We start from the raw sequence: 20,760 nt of genomic DNA, 5'->3' as shown, positions 1-20,760 counted from the left end.
GCCCTTGGGTGAGCACTTGGGGAGAGCCTCAGGGATGCTGATATGGGGCTGCCTGAGCAGTGTCCTGCTCACTCCAAGACTCCGTCTTTTTCTCCTTCCCCTTCCTCCATCCGGATCCATCCTGATGCTGCTTCACACCAGTGAGCACCCTGAGCTGGATGTGACCTCGTTTGGTGGTGGTGGTGGCACCATCTTTGGGGTGCATGGAGCTGATGGGGGCTTTCCAGAAGCCTTTGGCCACATTTTGGGTTTTCACAAGCTTGGCAGAGGCCATTTACTGCCCCATTTTAGATCCTTCCTCCAATACAAAGGGAGGAGGGGAGAGCAGGTTGGTGTTGAATGTAGGACAGATGCCAGAAGTCAAAAGAGGGCAGTCTGTTTTTTCTTGGCTTCATCCCAGAAATCCCCGAATCCTTAAAAACACCTGTGGGGCTGAATATGGGAGATTTTTGCTGTTGGGTTCCTGCCACTGACTGCAGCTTGTGGAAGGTGTGAGACCTTTTTGTCCAGCAGGACAGTGCCTGGGTTCATGGTGGCACTTGGGCACGGGCAGGCTGGGAGGTGGCTGAGCCCCAGGGGCTGCTCCTGGAGCCAGGGGCTGCTTCCCTTCTGCTCAGGTGGGAGGGAGATAACCTCACTTCACCTTGGCAGCCACCCCACTGCACAAACACCAGCACCTGGAGGGGAAATAAAGGCTTTTTTGGGGTTTCCTCAGGGGTCAGGTTGGTATTGCAGGATCTGGGCAACACTGCTGAGCTGATGGAGGAGAAGGTCAAGGTTCGCTCTGGGGTCCTGCTGGGTGGGGGGAGATGCTTGGCTCCAACTCTGTAGCTCCCCAAGAGCAGTGGGTGAGAAGAGGGATGCCCTGGGAGCACATCTCATCCTGCCACGGTGTGTGGGTGCTGTTGAAGCACCCTATGGAGTTTTGACCCCTCTTTGGGGCGTGCTGGGGGATCACAGAATTGTTCTGGTTGGAAAAGACCTTTGAGATCACCAAGTCCAACCTAGCATTCTGTCCCTCATCCAGGGCTGTGTAAACCTTTTGGCCTTTTGTCACCTGTACCACTCACCATCTCCTCTTCCCTCCTCTGTGAGGAGGCTCGGCAGTGGTTTTCTTAGCTTTTTTCCAGGAATTTGGGAAAAAGCATCCTGGGTTTCCAAGCACCCAAGCTCCCTGCTGAGCCCCCCACTGCACCTCCTCTCCCTCCCAGCACATCCTGGGGATGTTCCCCTGCACAGAGAAGAGTGGGTGGCTTGGGGCAGGAGGCCAGGGTGAACCAGGACCCATCCTGCATGGTGTAGGGGTGGGGATCCATCCCCTCATGCTTCAGCTTCCCCTCTGGGTCTCGTAAAGGGGCACTGGTGGCAGCCAAATCCTGGCTGATGCCACTGTCCTTGTCCTTTCAGCCCAAAGGGAGGAGTTTGCCAAGGATGTCTGAGGCTGCAGTTCCTGCCCCTGTCTTCACCCTGACCATTGGGGAGCTTTAAAAATGCCCATGAAAGCAAAATGACTAGAAGGAGCATTTCTGCCTCCTGATCTTCATTGGTGTTTGCAGGGTATGCAGATGAATTGCTTTAGAAAAACACATTAGCAAAGCAAAAGTTTATTCTAGGAAGTAAGAGGTGGGAGAATTGGCAGTAATTCTCCCTAGTATCCGAGGTATTATTAGAGGCTTATCCCTGCTCTGCACAGTAATCACATTGGAAATTTTTGATTAGAAAACAAAATCTAAATGAGTGTTATGAATATTCATTAGGTGTAGCGATTAATATGCATAATTATGCAAATTAGACAGCAATTAAACACCAATTCGCTGGGGAAATGATTAACACAAAGGCACAGAAATAGAAGGATGTAATTTGAAAGAAGTTTCTGGTTAAATGAACAGTAAGGGGAGCGGAGGAGACAAATGCCCACCGTGTTTCCCATAATAATCAGCTTTGCTAAAACAAAATTTAGCACACCCTGCGACCCTGCCCCCCTGCATCCTTGCTCCCCCATCCACCCCATCCCTGTCACCCATCCTGCATCTCCCCTGTAAATGCTGCTGCTGGCAGATAGGTCTCTGCTCCTAAAAGAAAACCTCCTGGAAGGTCCTACTGATACCTGCACTTATTGCTGGAAGAGCTGATGTGGAGGGGGTACCCAGACAGCCCCCAGGTCCCTGATGCTGGGGATGGCTGAAAACTGCTGCAAGAGTTTCCTTGTGCTGCCCTCTCAGGTGTGGGCATGGGGCTTGTGTCCCCTGTAGTGGGTTCGGGTTCCCTTGGGATGGGGCAGACCCGTGGCTCTGGTCAGTGCCATCCACACTGCTCAGCCTCCTGCAGGGATGAGGATTCATTGAATCCCAAACTGGTTTGGGTGGGAAGGGACCTCAAAGCCCCCCCAGTGCCACCCCTGCCATGGGCAGGGACACCTCCCCCAGCCCAGGGTGCTCCAAGCCCCATCCAACCTTCAACACTGCCAGGGATGGGGCAGCCACAGCTTCTGGGGGCACCCAGGGGCTCAGCACCCTCACACCAAAGAATTTCTTCCTAATATCTAGCATAATCTCCTGTCTTCCAGATTGAAACCATTTTCTCTCATCTCATCACTCCCTGCCCTTATCCCAAGTCCCTCCCCAGCTTTCCTGGAGCCCCTTCAGGCACTGGAAGGTGCTCTAAGGTCTCCCCATGGGATCCTTCTCTTCTCCAGGCTGAACACCCCCAGATCTCTCATCCTGGCTCCAGAGCTGCTCCAGCTCTCCCATCATCTTTGTGGCCTCATCTTTCTCTCCCAGGATCTGTGTAGCATCTCTTAAGCCCAGTTGTGGCTCAGAGCAGTGACCCCTCCCTGCCCACCCTGCTCCCCATGGGCCTTTGGATGAGGAGATGCTGAGTCTGCTCCCTCAGCCCTGCTCCAGCCCACTCAGAAATCCTGCAGCTGAGTTGGGTCGAGGCTCAGCTCTCAGGAAGTGCTCATTCCATACAGTTATGGTGCCAGCTTGAACTGGGAGAGCTTTGCTGGTGGGACTCCCTGGGCTTTTTCTGTCCTGGTGGATGTTCAGCTCCACCGGTGCCTCAGCCTGGGAGCCCAAGACGCTCAGCCTGGGTGGACCTGGGAGCTGATGAAAGGAGACAATTTCCTACCACAGTCTGTGCAGGCACATTGTGAAATCCTCTTGTTTGGTCCCTTGCCATTTAGGGTCAGATCCCCTTTGCCAAGGATATGCTTGGGAAGGCTAAAAATGAGGGAGATGGGAGTGGGATCCATTGGCCTTCCCTTCCTCCGTGGGAACACAAGGGGACTGAAATAACAAATGTCCTTGAAACAAACTTTACTAAGTACCCCTAGCAATTCCAGTCAGAAGTTCTTTTGGGTCTGGACACTCTTTTAATCTGCTCAACTGCAATGAAGAAGAAGGGTTTGGGCTGTGACCCAGCACAGGTCCCACTGGAGCTTCTGGGGGGGTGTGATGAGGTTTTGGTTCATGGTTCCCTTCATCGTCTTTCCCTGCAGAGAAGAGGTGGCTGCTCTCTGGAATCAAGAGAGTTAAAAGATTTGTTGCTCCTCTTCCCACTGTCCCATGTTTTGAAGTGTTTCCAGGCTGTGGTGGGATTTGCTTTGAAGTTGGTGGAATAAACTCCCAGCTGGAGTGGGAAGGTGAGGAGGGAGAGGGGAGGATCGGTCACGCCAACTGGAAGTGGTTTATTAATGAAAATATTGTTTTGTTTGTAGAAGGAAGAGTTAATTTTGCGAGAACACCTTTGAGGCTTTGCTGATAAAGCAAGAGTAACCTTTGTTCTTCCTGTTTTTTTCGGTAGGTTTGGATGAAAGACCGGGATCAGGTTCCTGGGGAACAGGAGATCAAAACAGCTCCACTTTTGACCAAGGAAGGGTAAGGACGAAGGAAAAACACCCAGCTCCAACCAAAATAAACAGGGGGGGTTACCATGGCTTCTCAGTGCATGTGCTTGTGCCCACATTGGGTCTCACTCTGCAGCAGATTTTCTCACCCCATTTTAGAGAGGGACAACCCCCCAGGTCCTCATCTCTCCAGGCTTTGCTGCCTTGAGGTCCACCTGGAGAAGGCTTCTCCTCCCAAGCCCTGCCTCAGGACTGCACCTCCTGTGGGCTCCCCATGGCCTCTCCCCTCCCTGCATTTGGCTTTGGCATGGGGAGAGGTGGGCTCCTGGTCATGAGTGTGTGGGCAGGTTGTGGGACTTCACCTGATGGGCTGTGCCTTGGGCAAAGTTTGCTGGGTGCCCACCAGCTACATCTTTGGAAGTCTGAGGGGTAAACTGAGGCTTGCTGTGGGGGGGTTATACTCAAAAATTTGGGTGGATGGGGGTGTGTCAGGCAGCCAAGGCACCCTCAGCAAGGATGGAGAGCATGGGGAAGGGTTTTGCAGGGAAGGATTAAAGGCTGCAACAGAACATAACTGGGGCCTGAGGAGAAGAGAGAAAAGATATTAACTTAATTGAAATGGTGTTATTTTGACAGATGCTCATGTTTTAATGGCTTTGTGTGATTCATTTTTGCAATGGCACCTTTCCCTTCTCTTAGGTCAGTGGAGGAGCAGGCACTGTGGTGTCATTTCTCATTTTTATAGGTCCTCTCATCGCCCCCTGCCACCCCTGGCTCAGGGAGGGAGCTGCCTGGCTCTCACCTGGGTGGAGCCAAGCTGCTGGGTGAAGGCAGAAACGTCTTGAGAGCTGCCAGCATGGGGCAAACCCCCTACATATCTCTGCTTTGGTGCCATATCCCCTTGCAGTGCCACAGCCTCGTGGCTGCACTGCCCTTGCTGTGAGGACAGCATCATTTCTGTGCCCTGCTTACCAGGAGCCTTTGGCTTTCACCCTTTGTGCTATGGGAGAAACTGAGCTCTGGCAGCCTTGTGGTGTGGCCTTTCACTCAGCATCATAAAATCCCACACTGGTTTGGGTGTGCAGGGTACTCCAAAGTCACCCAGTGCCACTCCCTGCCATGGGCAGGGACACCTCCCACCAGCCCAGGGTGCTCCAAGCCCCATCCAACCTTCAACACTGCCGGGGATGGGGCAGCCACAGCTTCTGGGGGCACCCAGGGGCTCAGCACCTTCACCCCAAAGAATTTCTTCCTAATGTCTGAATGGTGTACCCATGCACCCAGCAGTGACTCTCCTGTGTTGCTTCAGCAGAGCTATGGTGAAGGCCCCCACTACAGCGAGCACAGGGACCTGCCCTCCCACAACAGCATTTCTTCATCACCATTCCTGGGAGCTGGACTAGTGGGTAAGTGCCTTCCAGCTGCCTGCTGGGTTGTGTGGTCAATGCAGAATGACACCTGGTGGTGGGATTGTTTGCACGGGTCGGTGTTGCTGTTCCCCTTGTTGGACCTGCTCCAGAAAGTGTGCTCAGAGCTGTGATTAAAGGAGCTGCTGTCCAGAGGGTCTCATCAGTGCCTGACGTGCCTGACAGCCTCAGTATTTTATGTGCCTGATTGTTTTTCCCTGCTTCACAGTAGCACCCAGAGGCAATAGCAGAGATTGATGCCCACCGTCCTGGCATGAGATGGGCTGAGTTTGCTCTTGGGAGCAAGTAATCAAGGGTGGAAAAGCTCCAGGAGAGAGGGGGAGAAAAGACACAGCTCATTGTTAAAGTCTTGCAACAGGCTCCCAGCTGCTTTGCTATCCAGCCTCGCAGCCCCAGGGTGCTACAGTGTCTGCAGAGGGCTAAAGGTGGGATTTGGAGGACCTCTTCTTGTATCCTTCAAGGCTCTGGCTCAACGGGGCACATCCAGGAGCTTGTGGGGAGCAGTGGGGACCATGTGGCCACAGCCCCTCCTGATAAGCTGGAGGCAGTGATGGTGTGTGTGACAATTTACCCAATTACCTCTGCCAGCTCAGGGGTGGGAGGAGAGATTAAGAGCAAAAATATCCATCCTGAAGGGCTTAGGAAACTCTAATGACATTAGGTCAGGAATTGGGGTTAGTCCTCCTCACCTTTGCCCACGCAGTGATGGCTCAGACCCTCCAGCCAGCATTGGGGCAGGGCCTCATGCTGTGTGCTGGTGGTTTGGAGGCAGGGGTTAGAAGAGGGAATTGTGTTAGAAACAGAAAATCCCCCCCACCAGAGGAGGTTCCTCCTGCAGAGTTGGTCGGAAAGGGGAAGAGAGGAGCGGGGTGGTGCTGGGAACTGAGCAGCCACATGTTTGCTTCTCCCGACTCAGGTCCAGACTTGGGGCTTCCAGCTCAGTTCCCCCCTTTTGCTCCTCTTGCTGTTGGAGGGGATGTTTATTTCCCCCTCAGGGGTCCTGCAAAGTGTTGAAAGAGCATTTCCAAGCAGCTCCCACCTGTCCCTCTGCAAGGGTGGTTTATACCTTCTCATTTTCTGCCCCAGGAGGATGTAAGCACAGCAGAAGAAATGTTTCTTAACAATCTGGGGCAGCCTTGCTGCCATTCAGCAGGGTTTCCTGGGGGTGTGTGTGGGGGGGAACCCATCCCAACCCATCCCACGCCGGGGGCCCAGGCAGCCTTGAGAGTTTCCAGCTGAGAAGGAGCTGCCCGGGGAGGAACTCGGAGGTTTCCCCTTTGATGTGTGCGGGGAGGACGCGTTTGGCTTCCTCTCAAAGACAGAGCTCCCAGGCTTTGGCAAGCAGGATGCTCCCTGGCAAGGCTGGGAGTCCAACCAGTCCCCAGCATGTGGAGCCAGAGCCTCTGCTGCCCCAGTGGGTGATTTCCATCAGCTCTTCCTGCAGTGGAGGGCAAAGGGGCAGCCTCGTGTCTGGCACTGCACCTCCCTGTGCTGACACAGGGTCCCAGCCCCTGTCCTGAGCCCTTGGGTGCAGCACCAGGGGCTCCGCCACAAAAAGAGGAGCTGGGGAGGCTGGGAGAGAGCAGGCAGAAGGGGCAGGAGGTTCCTCATGTTTCAAAGTGGCTTTTGTTCCTGAAATTGAGTGTGGTTAAAGAAGAAAACAGAAATTCCTGGAGCAGGTTCCAAAATACATAAATTAATTTTGCTTTGCCTTTGTGCTCGTGTGCTGAGAAGAATGGATCTGAGGAGACCACAGGTGGGATTTTCTCTTCCTCTTTTACTAAGCTGCTTCTGAGAACTTTTTCTTAAGTGGCAAAATGTAAGTGGAAGGGCAGAGAATTGAGAGCAGAAAAAAGTGCTTTTGCACATGATAGTGGAAAGGCAGTGACACAGTGTGAGGGAAAGGTGGGTTTTGGAGATGTGTCACTATAGCTGGCAGTCCCTGTTAACCAGCAAGGTCCCCCTGGGGGCAGTGGGCAGGCAAGTCAGAGTTATTGGGGCAATTGAGAGAACCCACTAATTTTAGAATGTGAGGAGGTGGAAGAAGTAGATTAGGATGGGCACCTCCCATATGAGACTTGGTGGACAAAAAGTGCATGACATCTGTGCCCTTCTCCAGTATCAGGATCTCTGTTCCCTCCTTGACCTCTGTATTTTCATGGAGGATTAGAAACTGTTGGAAGAAACATTTCAAGAGGAACATGAGCTGTGTTGGAATTGATGGTCTTGGCCAGCTAGAGAGACCCCTCAGGTGGATCTGGCTTGGGAGCATCAGTGGTCATGTCCAGAAGCAGCACAGAGCATTGGCCTCAAGTGTATTTAACCAGGGGCTTAAAACTTGCAAGGAGAACCAGGGCAGCAAACTCCATGAAGGGCAGGGCTGGAGGGGTTTGTGTGGCCCAGGGGAGGTGGAAGGAGTGGCTGAGTTCAGGGGGACTAAGGCAATGCCAGCCCTGCCTGTCCTTGTGTCTCATCCCCTCCCCAGGGTGGTGGAAGGGGCTGCTCAGCTCCTGGGCAGGAGGAAGATGCTGGGGGGGTGCACAAAGCTGCCTGATGGATTGAACCCCAGAAGGACAGGGTGCCTGTCATGTCCTGCAAGCAGGTGGCACTCCTGGCAATGGGACACACTGGTGCTAGTGGCTGGAGAGATGGTTACCTGTCTGCTCATCCATGGGCAGCCCCACTCCTGGGAGGATGGCCCTGCAGATGGCAGGGTGCACATCAGGTCCAAAACCAGTTTGAATTCACCTAGCAGGCTCTGGAAGGAAAAGGACTGATTTTTATTCAGCAGGGACACACAGATGGGGGATCTGGGGTTATGGATGTCCTTTAGAGGAACGTCCAGCAACCAGCAGGATGGGAGCTGCTTGAACCTTGAGAGCAGCAATGGCAGCAAGACCTGAGGGTGCTGCTCCCAGAGTCATCCTTCCCCTGCTCCCAGGGCTCCCTGAGAACTGCAGGTGCTATTTTCCTGGACTTTCTGAAGGGGATGACATGAGGTCAATCTTCAGTTGGATGCTTCCCAAAGCTCAGGTTCCCTATCATCCACAGCTTCATCTTTATGAGGTGATGAAGGAAACCAGAGATATCTGGAAGACTGACGAGGCAGGGGGCTCTGCCCTGTGGTGCTCTGAATTGTTAGGATAACCTAAATTTAAAACCAAACCAAAACACAGCTAAGTCCCTGAATGGAAATACTGTCAGTGCCTGGAATAAAAATCACCCTGAGGTCTCAGGGGGAGTCGGTGAACCTGATGAGCAGGGTGCAGTAGCAATGCCTGCAAGTTCCATCCCTCCCTCCTAAGTTTTCAAGCTTTGAGCCCCTGGTGCTGCTCCCTGGGGGACAGTGGAGTCCTGGCAAGGTCTGAGCATTTGAGCTTCAAGTGGGGAGAGGTGACAGGGACCAACCCTGGCTGCCCAGGGTGGTGCCAGGACACAGCGTGGTGACAACCTCTTGTTCCCAGAGGGGGAGAGAAGGGCTTTTCTCTTTGTTTTAAATCACCAATCTTAAAAATCTGCCACTCTTTTACCATTCATCTTTAGCGGGGGCAGGCGGGGAGGGGGATTGCTTAAACAGTGGGGAGACTGATAAACCATAAAAGATTTCTTTTTTTGTAATTAGCTTCTTTTCAGAGGAGTGTTTCTAATCTTGTGTGCATTGTGAGCTGTTGTGGATTGGGTTCTTTGTGGACAATGGTTTTAATCTGCCCAGGACAGGGTTTGTTGCTGCTCCTGTTTTTTAAGTTGGTTTTGAGCTTTTGCTTTTTTTTTCTCTTTTTTTTTTCCCCCCTTTTAATTCCTGGTTGTGATTTTCCTCCCTTTTTTTCCCCAGGTCCTAACTCTAATGGAATTACCAGCATGGGGCAGGGGGGAGGCACATGGTGGGTGGCTGTGCCATGGGTGATGGGTGCTGTGGGCTGCTTGGGGGCTTGTTTCAGAGCATGGGAAGGGGGTGACATGGGGCACTGGTGTGGAGTCCCTGGCACTGCTCCTCACCACAGCTTCTGCCTTCCTCCCAGCAGGCACTGGCAAAACCCATAGGCAGCCTTGAATTGTCTTCTCTTGGCTTATTTGTGCACATTTGCCTGTGGGGATTGTCTTGGGGAGAGAATATTGCTGTATCTTGTCCTAAGCACCATGGAGGGTCTGGTTGAAGCAGTGAAGGCGTGGGACAACCCTGGGTGCACCTTGCTCAAGGTGCCCTCTGCTGTACTTTGCTTTTGGCAGCTAAAATGTGCAGGGGTAAAACCAACAGATGGGATTTCCAGGGGAAATTTCCCATTTGAGGAATTTATTCCCAGTATCTTCTCATTTTTATTTCTTCCCCTCACCTCACCTCCTGGATCCCGTAACCTGGCTGCAGGATTTCAGCCTTTTGACCAGGAGTGAGATGGTGTTTGGGCAGATTTCTCCTGCCTCTGTTCTGCTCCTTGCCATGGTCCTGGGGTTTCAGTGCCTGTTCTGATCAGTGGCCCTGGGCTGTGGCTGCAAAGGGGCAACTCAGGCAAGTCCCAGCTCAGCCAGGTTTGCCATTTGTGCTGGCTGGCATCTCCCTGGCAGCAGAAACAGCACCTTATGCTGGCAAGTTCAGCTTTTTCTTGTCCAGCTTCTTGATTTGATGGGCTGGATTCATTCCCATCCCCAAACTTTGCCATTCTTCCTTTTGCCTTGTTTTCTTGGACAATTAAACATAAAATTTCTATGATTGAGATTTTTTTGCCCTTCATATATGACGAGGGCTGACCGGGGGGGGTTGCCCTCCCTTTTCCCGTTCTCCCATCCCACGGGACCCTGCAGATCCAGGTCCCAGCCACACTTACATGAGAGACCAACCCTGAGGGGAAGGGATGGGGGTTTGGAGCTGTGCTGAGCCCTTCACCCGTGCCAAGCACCTGTGGGGGGTTCTGCCCCCGTGGTTATCTGGTGGGGGCAGAGATGTTTGGCTCAGCACTTCCCTGCTCAAGTCACACTTGGAAATGGGAGGATATTATCAGAGGGGAGGCCAGGCTGTTGCCAACCAGATAAACCAGGGTGGCATTACCCGGGTTTTCTCCTGGTTTAGGGGTAATCATCATCCCCCCAGTGCCACAACCTGCTGCATTATTTGTGCGGTGTTGCCGGCACCGCAGCAAATGGAGCTGCAAAGCTCTTTTAAAAATTAGGTCATTTAGGAGATCCCTCCTCTGACATTTTGACCTTTGCTTACTTAATGTTTAAGCCTCTGAAACAAAACGGCAGCAGCCATGGGTGGGTGTGCTGGTGGGATGCTGGGAATAGGGAGGTCTTGGGTTTGGAGGTGGTAGTGGTGGATCCTACTCTGGAGTTTTGGGTTCAGTTCAAGGCCCCCCTGCTCAGATTGGAAAAGCAAACAGCCTCCTCTCTCTCCCCTCTTCTCTGCCTTGTGCTTCAGGGGGGGGCTGGCTTGAGGAAATTTGCTCCCCCCTTTATCGTGTGCTGCCCCAAACCTCTGAGCTGCCTGCCAGCCCAAATGTCACCAGTAACCTGCATCTTAGCACGTGGTGGTGGTGGTGGTGGCTTTAGGTTAAGCTGACTGGGAAAATCTTCCCCCTCCCAGTTTTGCTTACTGAGCTGTGTTTTGGGGAAGGGCTTTTGCAAAGCCCAGTGCCTCCTGGCCATGTCCTGGGGCAGAGTCCCCTGTGCCAGCATGGGGCAGCTGTTGGAGTGGGGCCATCCTGCCCTGGCTTCACAGCCTCTTTCATCATCATCATCTCCTATTTCCCTCTTCCATCTCCTTTTTCCCTGGTGGCACCATTAATGAGCTGTAATTAACAACAGGGAAAAAGTCCTCCTATGTTTTCAGTCCAGGTTCCCCATTAGAAAAATGTCTTAATTTTGCTGTGGGTCAGAGGGAAACCCCAAAGGAGATTGTGGTGCTGCTGGCCACCCCAGGAACAATGTAAAGCTATTATTCCCTTTCTCCCTAGCCTGGGGTCCTTCCCCAGGGGCCGTGGCACTGTCCTGGATGCTGCCTGTGACACACATGGGTGCTGCAGTGCGAGGGAAGAGACTGCAAGGACATTTCAGGGTGGAAGCATTTCACCATGGGTGTTGGGTTTCTAAGGAGTATTTTTTCCCCTCAAAAACACTATCTTCATCAGTGTGTGGGCAGGGTGAGGTTGAACATGGTTGATAAAAGGCGTCGCTGGGTGCTAAAGTTCACTCCACAGCACCAGGGCTTGGATGCTTCTGCTGCTGGGAGCCACACAGTCCAGGAGGAGCCTTCCAGGGGGTCTTGATGGGAGGGGTCTTGGAAAGGAGGGAGAAGCTTTTCTATCGAATGCTGGCTTTGAAAATCTGGAGGGTTTTTTGGAAAGTGGAATCTCCACCAGGGAAGATGGGGAAGGTAACCCCTGTGCCATGCAGAGCAGGAGCTCAGCTCCACACACGCTGCTGCTCAGCATGCCCTGGAATTGTGTTTCCTGTTGTATAGAAAGTGCCCACAGGGCCTGGTCACTTGTGCCTGCCTTGGGGTTTACTCTGTCTCTGCCAGATTGGGCTGCCTTTTTTTCATGTGTCTGGAGGGATTTTTTTTTTTCCTCTGGTCTAACACTGCCAGTTTCCATGGCCACAAGCACTTTCCTGCATCACTGCAGTTGGGGGGTTTTGCTGTTTATGGACCAGCCAAGCCCTGCTGGCCATGAACTTAAAAGAGCTCCTGTTTTAGCAATGAGCTGCTAGGGGAGGCAGTCTCCCCAGCAAGCTGCATGACCAAAGTGGGCTTCACACCTCAGCAGGATGTCCGTAGAGGGTAGGTGCATGCCAAACCTTCCCTTCCCTCTTACACAAAACCTTATGTTTTCTTTTCTCTGCTGTAGGGAAGAGCAGTGAAAGAGCCTCATACTCCACATTCGGAAGAGACACAGGAATGCCAGGACTAAACCAGGTAACCATAGAATGCACTGAGATTTTTTGCTTCATTTACTGCTTGGAGTGAGAGCCTGAGGATGAACAGGAACCTGGTGGTTTGCACGAGGTCCTGGGAAGCCTGTGCTCTTCTCAGAAATGTCACTGGAGTGCTGGGGTTTCACATAGGTGTGTATTGCTGGTTCAGAGGAGTTGTCAGAGTTTAGAAAATGGAGTTGTAGCAGCTTCTCACTTCTTTCCAAACCCTCTTCAGGCTCACCTATTTTGTTATTGTTAATCCTGTTTCTAGCTGCTTTGTATTCAGAGACAACCTCACCAACACAGCCCTTGGAGGGGGTTTCACTGAGTCAGAGCCCAGCAAGACCTTTCCTTGTGTGTGGGTTCTGTGGCAGAGCACAGCTCCGTGAGGCTGCCTGGCTTGAGACCCTCCCTCAGCCTTCAAGCACCACTGTCCCCCTGTCCCCTGGGCAGCATCCCCCTGTCCCCTACTACCTGCTTAAGAGGAGGGAGAGTCCACCAAATGGTTTCTGTGCTGCTGTAGCATCCTTTTGGTGGATGTTCCTGGTTTTATGGTGGATGCAGGACCTGCAGCAGATGCTCATCTCCACGAGGGAGGAGGGACAAGCACAGGAGAGCTGCTGCTTGCAGCAACAACCCTGCCCTCCTGGGTTAACCCCATGTGAACCCTGTGGGGTCCCACCAGGGCTGTGCCCTGGAGAAGAATTTGCTTCCTATGGGGAATAGCACAGGCATCAATCAGAGCCCGGGAATGCAGTCGCCCAGCCCTGGGATAATCCAGCCTGCTGCCCCCACCATCCAGAAATAGTTTCTGGGGAAGGAATGAGCACCTCAGCTTTGATGTGTTGCTGCCACTGCCTCATCAGTGCCCAAGTGTGGAGACAGTCCCACCATTTTATCCAAGGGAGCAGCTTTTGGCTGGACAGCTTTTTTATTTTATACATGTACGCACACACATATTACATGTTTTAATTTTACACAAATTTGTCATAATTTCCTCTTCTCTGAACTGAGGATGTTTCCTTTGCTGAAACAGCTGTGCTGGCTGTCTGTGCCAGAGTGGATTTAATTTACCATTGAAGCTGCTAAAATAAAAACGGGACGGGTGCCAAGCCTCGCTTTTTAATGTTATGGTTTTGCTGGAGTTTCATGGAGGAGGGGGAGATATAAGGTAACAGAAACGGGGTGGGCAAATGGTGCTGCGGGCTGGGAGAGGCCCCGGCGCAGGCACACGGGTCAGGATCGGGTGGCAGAATGGGAGCTGGAGCCCGTTTGATGTGGAGGGGGAGACAAAACCCCTCTTGTGCGGGGTGGTGGGAGGCAAGCGGGGCCGTCTGCACGCTCCATGTGGCCCCCAGAACAGTTGTTGCTTCTGGCTCCAGTTTGGTTTGGGGGTTTTTTTGGGTTTTGGTTTTTTTTTTGGGGTGGTGGTGGCGTTTGACCTGTTAGTGTTTTTTAATTTTTTGAAAAGTGCTGGGAAATTGTGAGGCAGCAGATGCCTTGGTTGGGGAGTAGGTTCCTCCCCAAACCTCCCTCCTCTGGGGCAGAGCTGGGGCTCCCTCTTCATTTAACACTTCAAAACTTCTGTGGGCATCCACGTGGGGAGAGAAAGGGAAGAAAATCCCCTTCTCTGGGAAATTGCCTTAAAACCTTGGTGCCTCTCTGGAGGTACCTGCTGAAGGAGCCTGGCAGCAGCCACAGCACCCTCTGGGATCTGCTCCAGGGTTCTGTGCCATTCGCTTTTCTTGGCCGCGCTGTTCCATGGCACGGAGCTGTTTCAGTGCAAAGGTAACATGACCGGTGGAACAGATTGCAGGAATTTCACCAGCTGTGAATACATGAGCTCCTCTTTCCCTCCCCAGCCCCTTTCTGGACGAGACAGAGTTTGAAAGCAGTGGGTTTTTCTTTCCAGTTTCTCACAAGCCCGAAATCCCCCTTTATTTCAATGCGTTGCCCTCAGAAGATGGGTCAGAGCTGAATTTTTGTTACTTAAAGGCCCTTTGCCAGCCCCCTTAAATTCCACGTAAATGGCATTTAACTTTTTCCTGAGGTGAAATGGACAATGCTGGTGTCTGTGCTCCTTTGCTTTATCTGGGGAGCCAGTGAGCACCCTGGGCTCCAGCTCCTGCCAGCTCCGTGATGCTTCCCACAGTGCCCAAGGTCAGCGGGGATAAACACCAGGGAGGAGTTTCCTCTTTTTAGAAAAGAGAGGGATTTAGCTTTTTTCTGGTAAAATGCAAGATAACCAAACCCCCCCCAGCAGAGGTTTTGCAGCACTCAGGATGTGCCTGGCTGCCTGGTGCTGGGGATGGCAGAGGGACCATCACCCTGGCCGCTGAGCTGGGTTTTACATCTGGAGGGCACTGGGAGAGGCAGGGTCAGATGTTCTGCTGGCTCTGTAACCTCTCCTGTCCCTTGGTTAGGAATGATTGAGGGATATGCTGGCCTGGGAGCTGGCAGGTTTGCTGTTGGGTGAGCAATGTGCCTGTCCCCTGCGCTGGCTGGGTCCCCAGTGGTGTCCCATTAAACTTGTTGGGTTGAAGGTCAGGTTGGGGCCGTTGGCTCAATGGGTCTTATGAGGATGGGTGGACACGTTGTGCCCTTCAGGCACATTGATCCCAGGCTGTAAAAACCTCAGAGGCAATGAGGGAGGAGTTTGGGACTGAGTCAATCTGTGAGGCAGGCAGGGAGCACTGTGTCCCTCAGCCTGATGGTCACCTCCCCTGTGTCATCTGATAAAATCACAGGGTCTCATCCCAGGTGAGTGTGGGACCACAGTGCTCCCTGGAACAGCACCTCCTGGTTTGTGTCCTTCCTTTGAGAGCTCCCTTGCTGGGGTCGAGCTAGAAAACACAGCTTGAGAGACCCATGTCTGGGCACATATATCCCCCCACTACTGCCCCCATATTTACATATTTGTTTTTCCTCCTGGCCCTTGGGCTTCTTTTTTTTTTTTTTCCCCCACCCCCCCTCCTTGGCTGAATTTGTGTTAAGGCAGCTCAAAGCACCTCTGTTCTCTTCTAGCGGGCACGATGGATTTCCAGTGTAATTACATGGAAGGGTTTTTCTGTCTCCTTGTTTGCAGACTGGTTTCCTGCCCAGTGAAATGGGAATCACGAGTCCGAGCACGCTCTCCCCCACGGGGGGGAAGGGGGGGTCTCAGTATTTCTCTTATCCCAACAATCCTCGCAGGAGGGGTGCTGAGAGCAACATAGGTAAGTCACTTGTTTTTACCCTTGGGTGTCACAGCTCCAGTTTATCTCACGAGGCTGGTGACTGGGTGGGTGCCCGTGCCAGGGCTGCCTTGGAGAATGGGAGTACTTCCCATGTGACTTTGGCATTTTATAGGGGGTGAAAAAATTATATTTATTATAATTTTTAAAACAAGGGGTTAAGTTCAGAGCCATGTACAATTTCCTTCTTTCTGGGAAACACCAGGTTAAGTGGAAGGAGCAAATGACTTGAGGTTCTTCTAAAAATGCCTCCAGCCGCATTGCACATCAGTTCCTGGAAAACCTTGGGCTGCCTTCGAGGCTGTTTTTATGGCTGACAGCCCTCCTTGGAGCCCCTGTCCTGCTGCAAGCAAACAGGAATAAGCTGTTAAGAAGCAGCATGAGGTCCAGGTGCCCTGCCCCTTGGGACACAGGAGGTGTTTGCTCCAGGACCTTTCCTGCCCACCTGGCCTGCTTCCAGCTTCCAAAGTAGGAATTGCCCATGTCTGGGAATGAGCCATTTTGCTTTTAACAAAGGCTAAGGTCAGGTGTGAATTTTAACTTCTGAGTGCAGAAAAGCCTCACTTCTCCAGAACTTGTGTTTCTTGTCATAGTTCCCCCTCATACCCTCCAGAGTCACTTTCTTGCTGCTATTTTGGGCTCTCCCCAGCAAACGAAACCAGAAGTTACATGTATTTTTTCCAGTGCTTTTCAGAAAAACTCCTCCACTTTGATATTGCCACTTTGAAACATTGCTGGTTTACACTGTCAGCTTGGAAAATGATTCCTTTGCATCAGGTTGTTCCATGTGTTGAAGTTCTCCTCCTGAACTGCAACCTGGCAGAGACCTTGGCTTGGCAGACTTATGTTAGCATCCTGAACCCCCCCAGCTGGGACTTTCCTGAATTATAAACCAAAAAAAAAAAATCAAAACATCCAATTTTTAACCATTTTCCCCTTCAGCCACTTCTTGAGATGTTTCCCTCACCCTCTCCCTGAATTGTGTTCTTCCTTTTGGAGCTGGACCTGGAGAGATGAGCTGGGGAAGGAGTGGCCTGGGGTGAGCACCATCCCTGCCTTCCTGCAGTGAGGCTTTTCCAAGAATGTCACTGTATAAAGTGCAAATAAAAATACAGCCCCAACTCAGTTCAAGTGTGTAAAAAAAAAAAAAGTCCCAACAAGGGGTAATTTTTAAGCTTGGTCTCTTCCAAGGAGCTCTTCCAAGGTCTCTTCCATGCAGCTCTTCCCTGTGTGGTGAGCACCTCTTACACTGGTGTTCGGGAAATCCTGCACTGTGAGCCATGTGTGTGGGTGAAACTTGCCCTCAAAGGGTGCAGACAAGACATGGAGAGGTTCATCCTCAGATATTTTCACTATTGATGTTTCCTTGCCTACAGAGCACTGAGGATCTGAGCCCTATTTGTACCTGCATCTTCTGTCCTCAAGCACTTTTTATTGTAGCTGCTTGTTTTCCCTCCCTCTAATCCCCTTCAAAACTGAGATTCTCTTTAATTTTCTTTAAACCAGATGGACAGCCCAAAAAGGTTCGGAAGGTGCCTCCTGGACTCCCCTCCTCGGTGAGTGGCAGAAACACAGAAACATTTTCCCTGCAGTCCCCTCTCCAGTCCCTCATCACTTGCACATCCCTGCTCCCCTTGCAGCTGCCAGCCCTGCAGGTCCTGCCACCCCAAACACTGAAGCCTGGGATTTTAGCAGGACTGGGAAGGGGTTCCCCATTACAGCTTCCTATGTAGGAGAGCTGGGGAAGCACTGGGAAGTTGTGCTTCCAGGACACTGATGGGGGAGCAGGAGCCACAACATGGAGCAGCCCAACCCCTGCCCTCCTCTGTTTGATGTTATGTCCTGAGTGCCCGGGTGAAATGTGATATTGGGTGTGATCAGATTTCACTCCAGAAGGGAAACCAAAGCAGTTGTAATGTGGGCAGGCAGCTGGGGCTGCTCCAGGTGTGTGCACTGCCTGGGCTGTTTTATAAGAAAACCCAGCAGGCTGTAGGAATATGTCAGCCCTGCTCCTGCGGCTGTTACAGGGGAATAAAGTGAACAATGTATTTGTGGCTGGAAGTAATGGGATCTCCAGGAAAGCTAATTGGAGTGGGCTGGAGAGTTCCTTCAGGAATATGGGAACTGTCTGCCTGTGAGGCAGCCAGGGCTGCATTCCTCACTGGAGCAGGGGGATGGATGGGCTCTGGCTGCAGGAGAGCTGGAGCCCAGGCTAGGGCTGGGCTGGGCTGGGGCTGGAGCTCAGGCTGGAGCCCCCCTGAAGCTGTGCTGGACCTATTCCCCTCCTCTCCCAAGCACGTTGTGCCACTCGCTGCCAAAGCTGATGTGGTGTGCAGTGGGTGCTTGCTCCCTGTTCCCTGGAGGATTCCCTTGTGTGTCCACTCATGGTGGAGGTGGCATCTTTCACTGCTACTGCAGAGCTTAGGCTGTGACTTCCATCACCAGCTCTGCCTTTGGGAACACACCCTGAGCTGCTCTTGTTGGGAAGAGTGGAGGGAGGGGAAGGCACCGGGGGCTTGTTGCTGGCTTGGGCTCCCAGGGCAGAGGGCATTGGAGGGAGGCTTCCTGCAGACCCACATCATGCAGAAACCAGCTTCAGTCAACAGTGCTGATTTGCTCCGGGAATCTGTGTTTTAGCAGGGAAAATCTGCATCCCTGTGGCTGCATTGAGTTTCTATATGAAATTTGGAGGTTTTAAATCCCAGTGGACATGTGGGCAAAGCATGGCTCCTGACAAATGGCCCTTTATTGGCCTCAGATTTCAAAGGTGACCAACCTCTGCTGCCTGTTGTGCTGGTGGGGCCCTGGAGGGCCCAGATCCCCCCCAGGAAGAGCTGCTCAGTGTTTGCCAAAATTCACCCCCTTCCCCATATCCAAGCTGACACCCACACATGGGTTTTTCCAACCCAGAACTCCCTGGCTGCACTTTGACCACAAAGTTCTTGTACAGGCCAGTGCTGCTGCCTTCTTCTGCTACCTTCCCTTTGCCATCACCTCCTGCTCCTTGGTCTGGTCTTGAGCTTCCACACACGGGGAGGGAAACCAGCACCGAGGAGACAAGAAAAATGTGGAGCCAAAATAGTTGCTGCCCTCAAACACAGCAGATCCAAAGGCTCTTTCTTGTCTGGCTCGCCTGCTCAGGACCCTTCCCTGTGCTGTCACTGGACCCTGTTCTGAATAAATAGGTTAATCAGCATCTTATTAAAATCCCTGCTTGGAAAACTCGGAGAGGTCAGTGATCAGAATAGCTGAGGGCAGCTGGAAGGGCAAAGTCACCAAGAGGCAGTGTTGGGGTGTGGTGGTTGAAGAGGGATGTGGAAGGGATGCCAGGCAGGGACCCAGCGGCTCTGGCTTGGCTGGACAGTGCAGAGGTACCTGTGCTTCTCACCCCCCAGCCCTTTGGGGTTAGTTCTTGGGAAATAAGTGTCAGGCTGGGAAAGTAGCACCTGCTGGGTCACAGACCCCCTGGGAGCTGGAAAGCAGGGTCAGAGCTCACGACCTGGCGTGTCCAGGCACAGGACCCAGGGCTGGATGAGGCCCCTCAGCCCCTGCTGTACCTCGCTTGCCTCTGGGAGCTGGGGAGGGATTTTGTGCCAGTCCTGTTCCTCTTCCTGCAGGATTCTGTGCTGGGAGCCATTCGGGCAGTCTGCTCACCGCTCTCTTTGGCTCTCTCGTCTGCCTCAAGTCCCACCCTGGTTCATGTGTTTGAGCAACAAAACCGGGGCGGGGGTGGGGATGGGGATGGAGGGGGGGGTGAGAAACAACAACCCACAGCACAAAGCCCTGCGAATCCCAGCGCTGAGCCTTTTCCAGCGGCTCTCTCGCCGCGCTGGCAGTTTTTTAAGTGGAGGAAATGACCTCACCTGGAGCTCCCCAAGGCCTCTGCTGGAGCTGCTGTGGGGCCGCGGGGTGGGGAGCGGGGACCTGGCGCTGATTTACTGCTTCCTGCGGGCTCAGCCCCGTGCGGGGATGCTCCTCACTCAGCCCCTGCTGGGGAGAGCGGGGTTGGCTTTGAATCTGAAAGATCTGGGGGGGCAATGGCAAGCCCTGGGGTGAGCCCGGGAGGAGATGGGGGGTGAGGGATGGTGGAGCAGAGCGAGTACGCAGTGAGGTGAACTCCCTGCTGCTCTGTAACCCTGGGCATCTCCTCCCTGCTCCCTGCTAGATTCTTCTCTTTTTCTTTTTTTCTTTTCCTTCTGGATGTATTAAATGGATGTTGGGGATCTCTGCAGCCCCCCCGTGCTGCCGGCACAGCTGCCTGGCGTGCTGGCCAGCTGCCAGCCCCCGGCAGATGGTGCGGGCCTATTAGATGTGCTTCATTCGATTCCCTCTCCCGGCTCCCGCTATTTAATCAAATTATAGGAAAAGTCAATTTACTGAATTCTTGTTCTTCGCAGCCTCCTCCATTCCCCTGCTCTCCCCAGCCACACGCTCTGCCCGCACCCGGACCACGGTGCCGCACAAAGGCAAAGCTCGTGGTGAATTTTTTGGGGTGAGGGATGAAGGGCAGCTGCCAGCATCGGTCAGGGTTTTTTCCCTTCCCTCCTCTCTTTCTTTTCTTTTTATTGCTTTTTTTTTTTTTTTTTTTTTTAGTTTAGTTTACAAGTTCCCCTGTCTCAAGCTGGAGTTGCTTTTGATGCCCTCTGGCCCCTCCGGGCTCAGCTGCCCAAGAGCCAGTGGGTGATGAGGGACCAAGCCTGCCCCGGGGGCTCTGAACCCCCCCAGCTTCAATGGAAGCTGCTCAAAAAAGCAGAAACCTGGGCTACAAAATATCAAGCAATGTATTTAAGTGTAATTGCTGGTGTTTTTCAGAGTTTGTTTGGGGTTTTTTTTACAGAAAGATTCCTATTTTCTATTCACCCCCCCAAAAAAAAAAAAAAAAAAAAAAAAAAAAAAAAAAAAAAAGTTCTCAGTGTTCTAGGCAGTTACAGAAATAGAGAACAATTTTCTCCTTGCTGGGTGAGGACAAGGTGTCAGAGGGAGCTGGCTGGGTGTGGGGAAAGAGAAACTGGGGGCAGGTTTCCTTTCCAAAGAGAGCTGTGTCTTCCAGGCAGAGCTGCTGGACCGTGCCTGGCCAGCTTCTGCACCCACCCTTGCTGTTGTGTGTGTGTTCAAAAAAAATCTAAAAAAAAATAGTTAGCAGTTTCAGAATGAATCAGTGTGGATGAAAATAGGCTGTACCAAAGGTTCCCACATAATCTGGAGTGGCATTTTGATTTCTTTGTGTGTGGAATTTCTGTTTTAATTTAAAAAAAAAAAAAAAAACAAAAAAAAACCATGGTTTTGTGTGGGCACAAGGTGATTTTCTGTAAGGGCCTTCTGGGATGGGTTTGGTTAATTTGCTGTTAAA

The 20,760-nt window shown here is 52.3% G+C and overlaps 1 protein-coding gene across 21 annotated transcripts in view; it reads left to right on the top strand.

Moving 5' to 3' along the window:
• TCF3 (transcription factor 3) overlaps nt 1-20,760 on the top strand; it is a 78,007-nt gene that overhangs the window by 36,947 nt on the left and 20,300 nt on the right. For 15 of the 21 annotated variants that reach the window (XR_011722820.1, XR_011722819.1, XR_011722821.1 and 12 more), the window contains 5 exons: nt 3,805-3,878; nt 5,157-5,253; nt 12,111-12,178; nt 15,263-15,392; nt 16,917-16,966. Coding sequence is in view for 18 of the 21 variants with exons in the window: in XM_071728051.1 (XP_071584152.1) it covers nt 3,805-3,878; nt 5,157-5,253; nt 12,111-12,178; nt 15,263-15,392; nt 16,917-16,966 (419 nt within the window). In the remaining 3 variants the exon portion in view is untranslated. The remainder of the gene's footprint in view (nt 1-3,804; nt 3,879-5,156; nt 5,254-12,110; nt 12,179-15,262; nt 15,393-16,916; nt 16,967-20,760) is intronic. The other 6 variants (XM_071728060.1, XM_071728044.1, XM_071728061.1 and 3 more) reach the window with 1 other exon arrangement.

Source organism: Heliangelus exortis, chromosome 28, assembly GCF_036169615.1.
Source record: "Heliangelus exortis chromosome 28, bHelExo1.hap1, whole genome shotgun sequence".
NCBI classification, from domain to species: Eukaryota; Metazoa; Chordata; class Aves; order Apodiformes; family Trochilidae; genus Heliangelus; species Heliangelus exortis.
The sequence above is the reverse complement of the archived record's forward strand: the minus strand, read 5'-3'. Positions and strand labels throughout refer to the sequence as shown.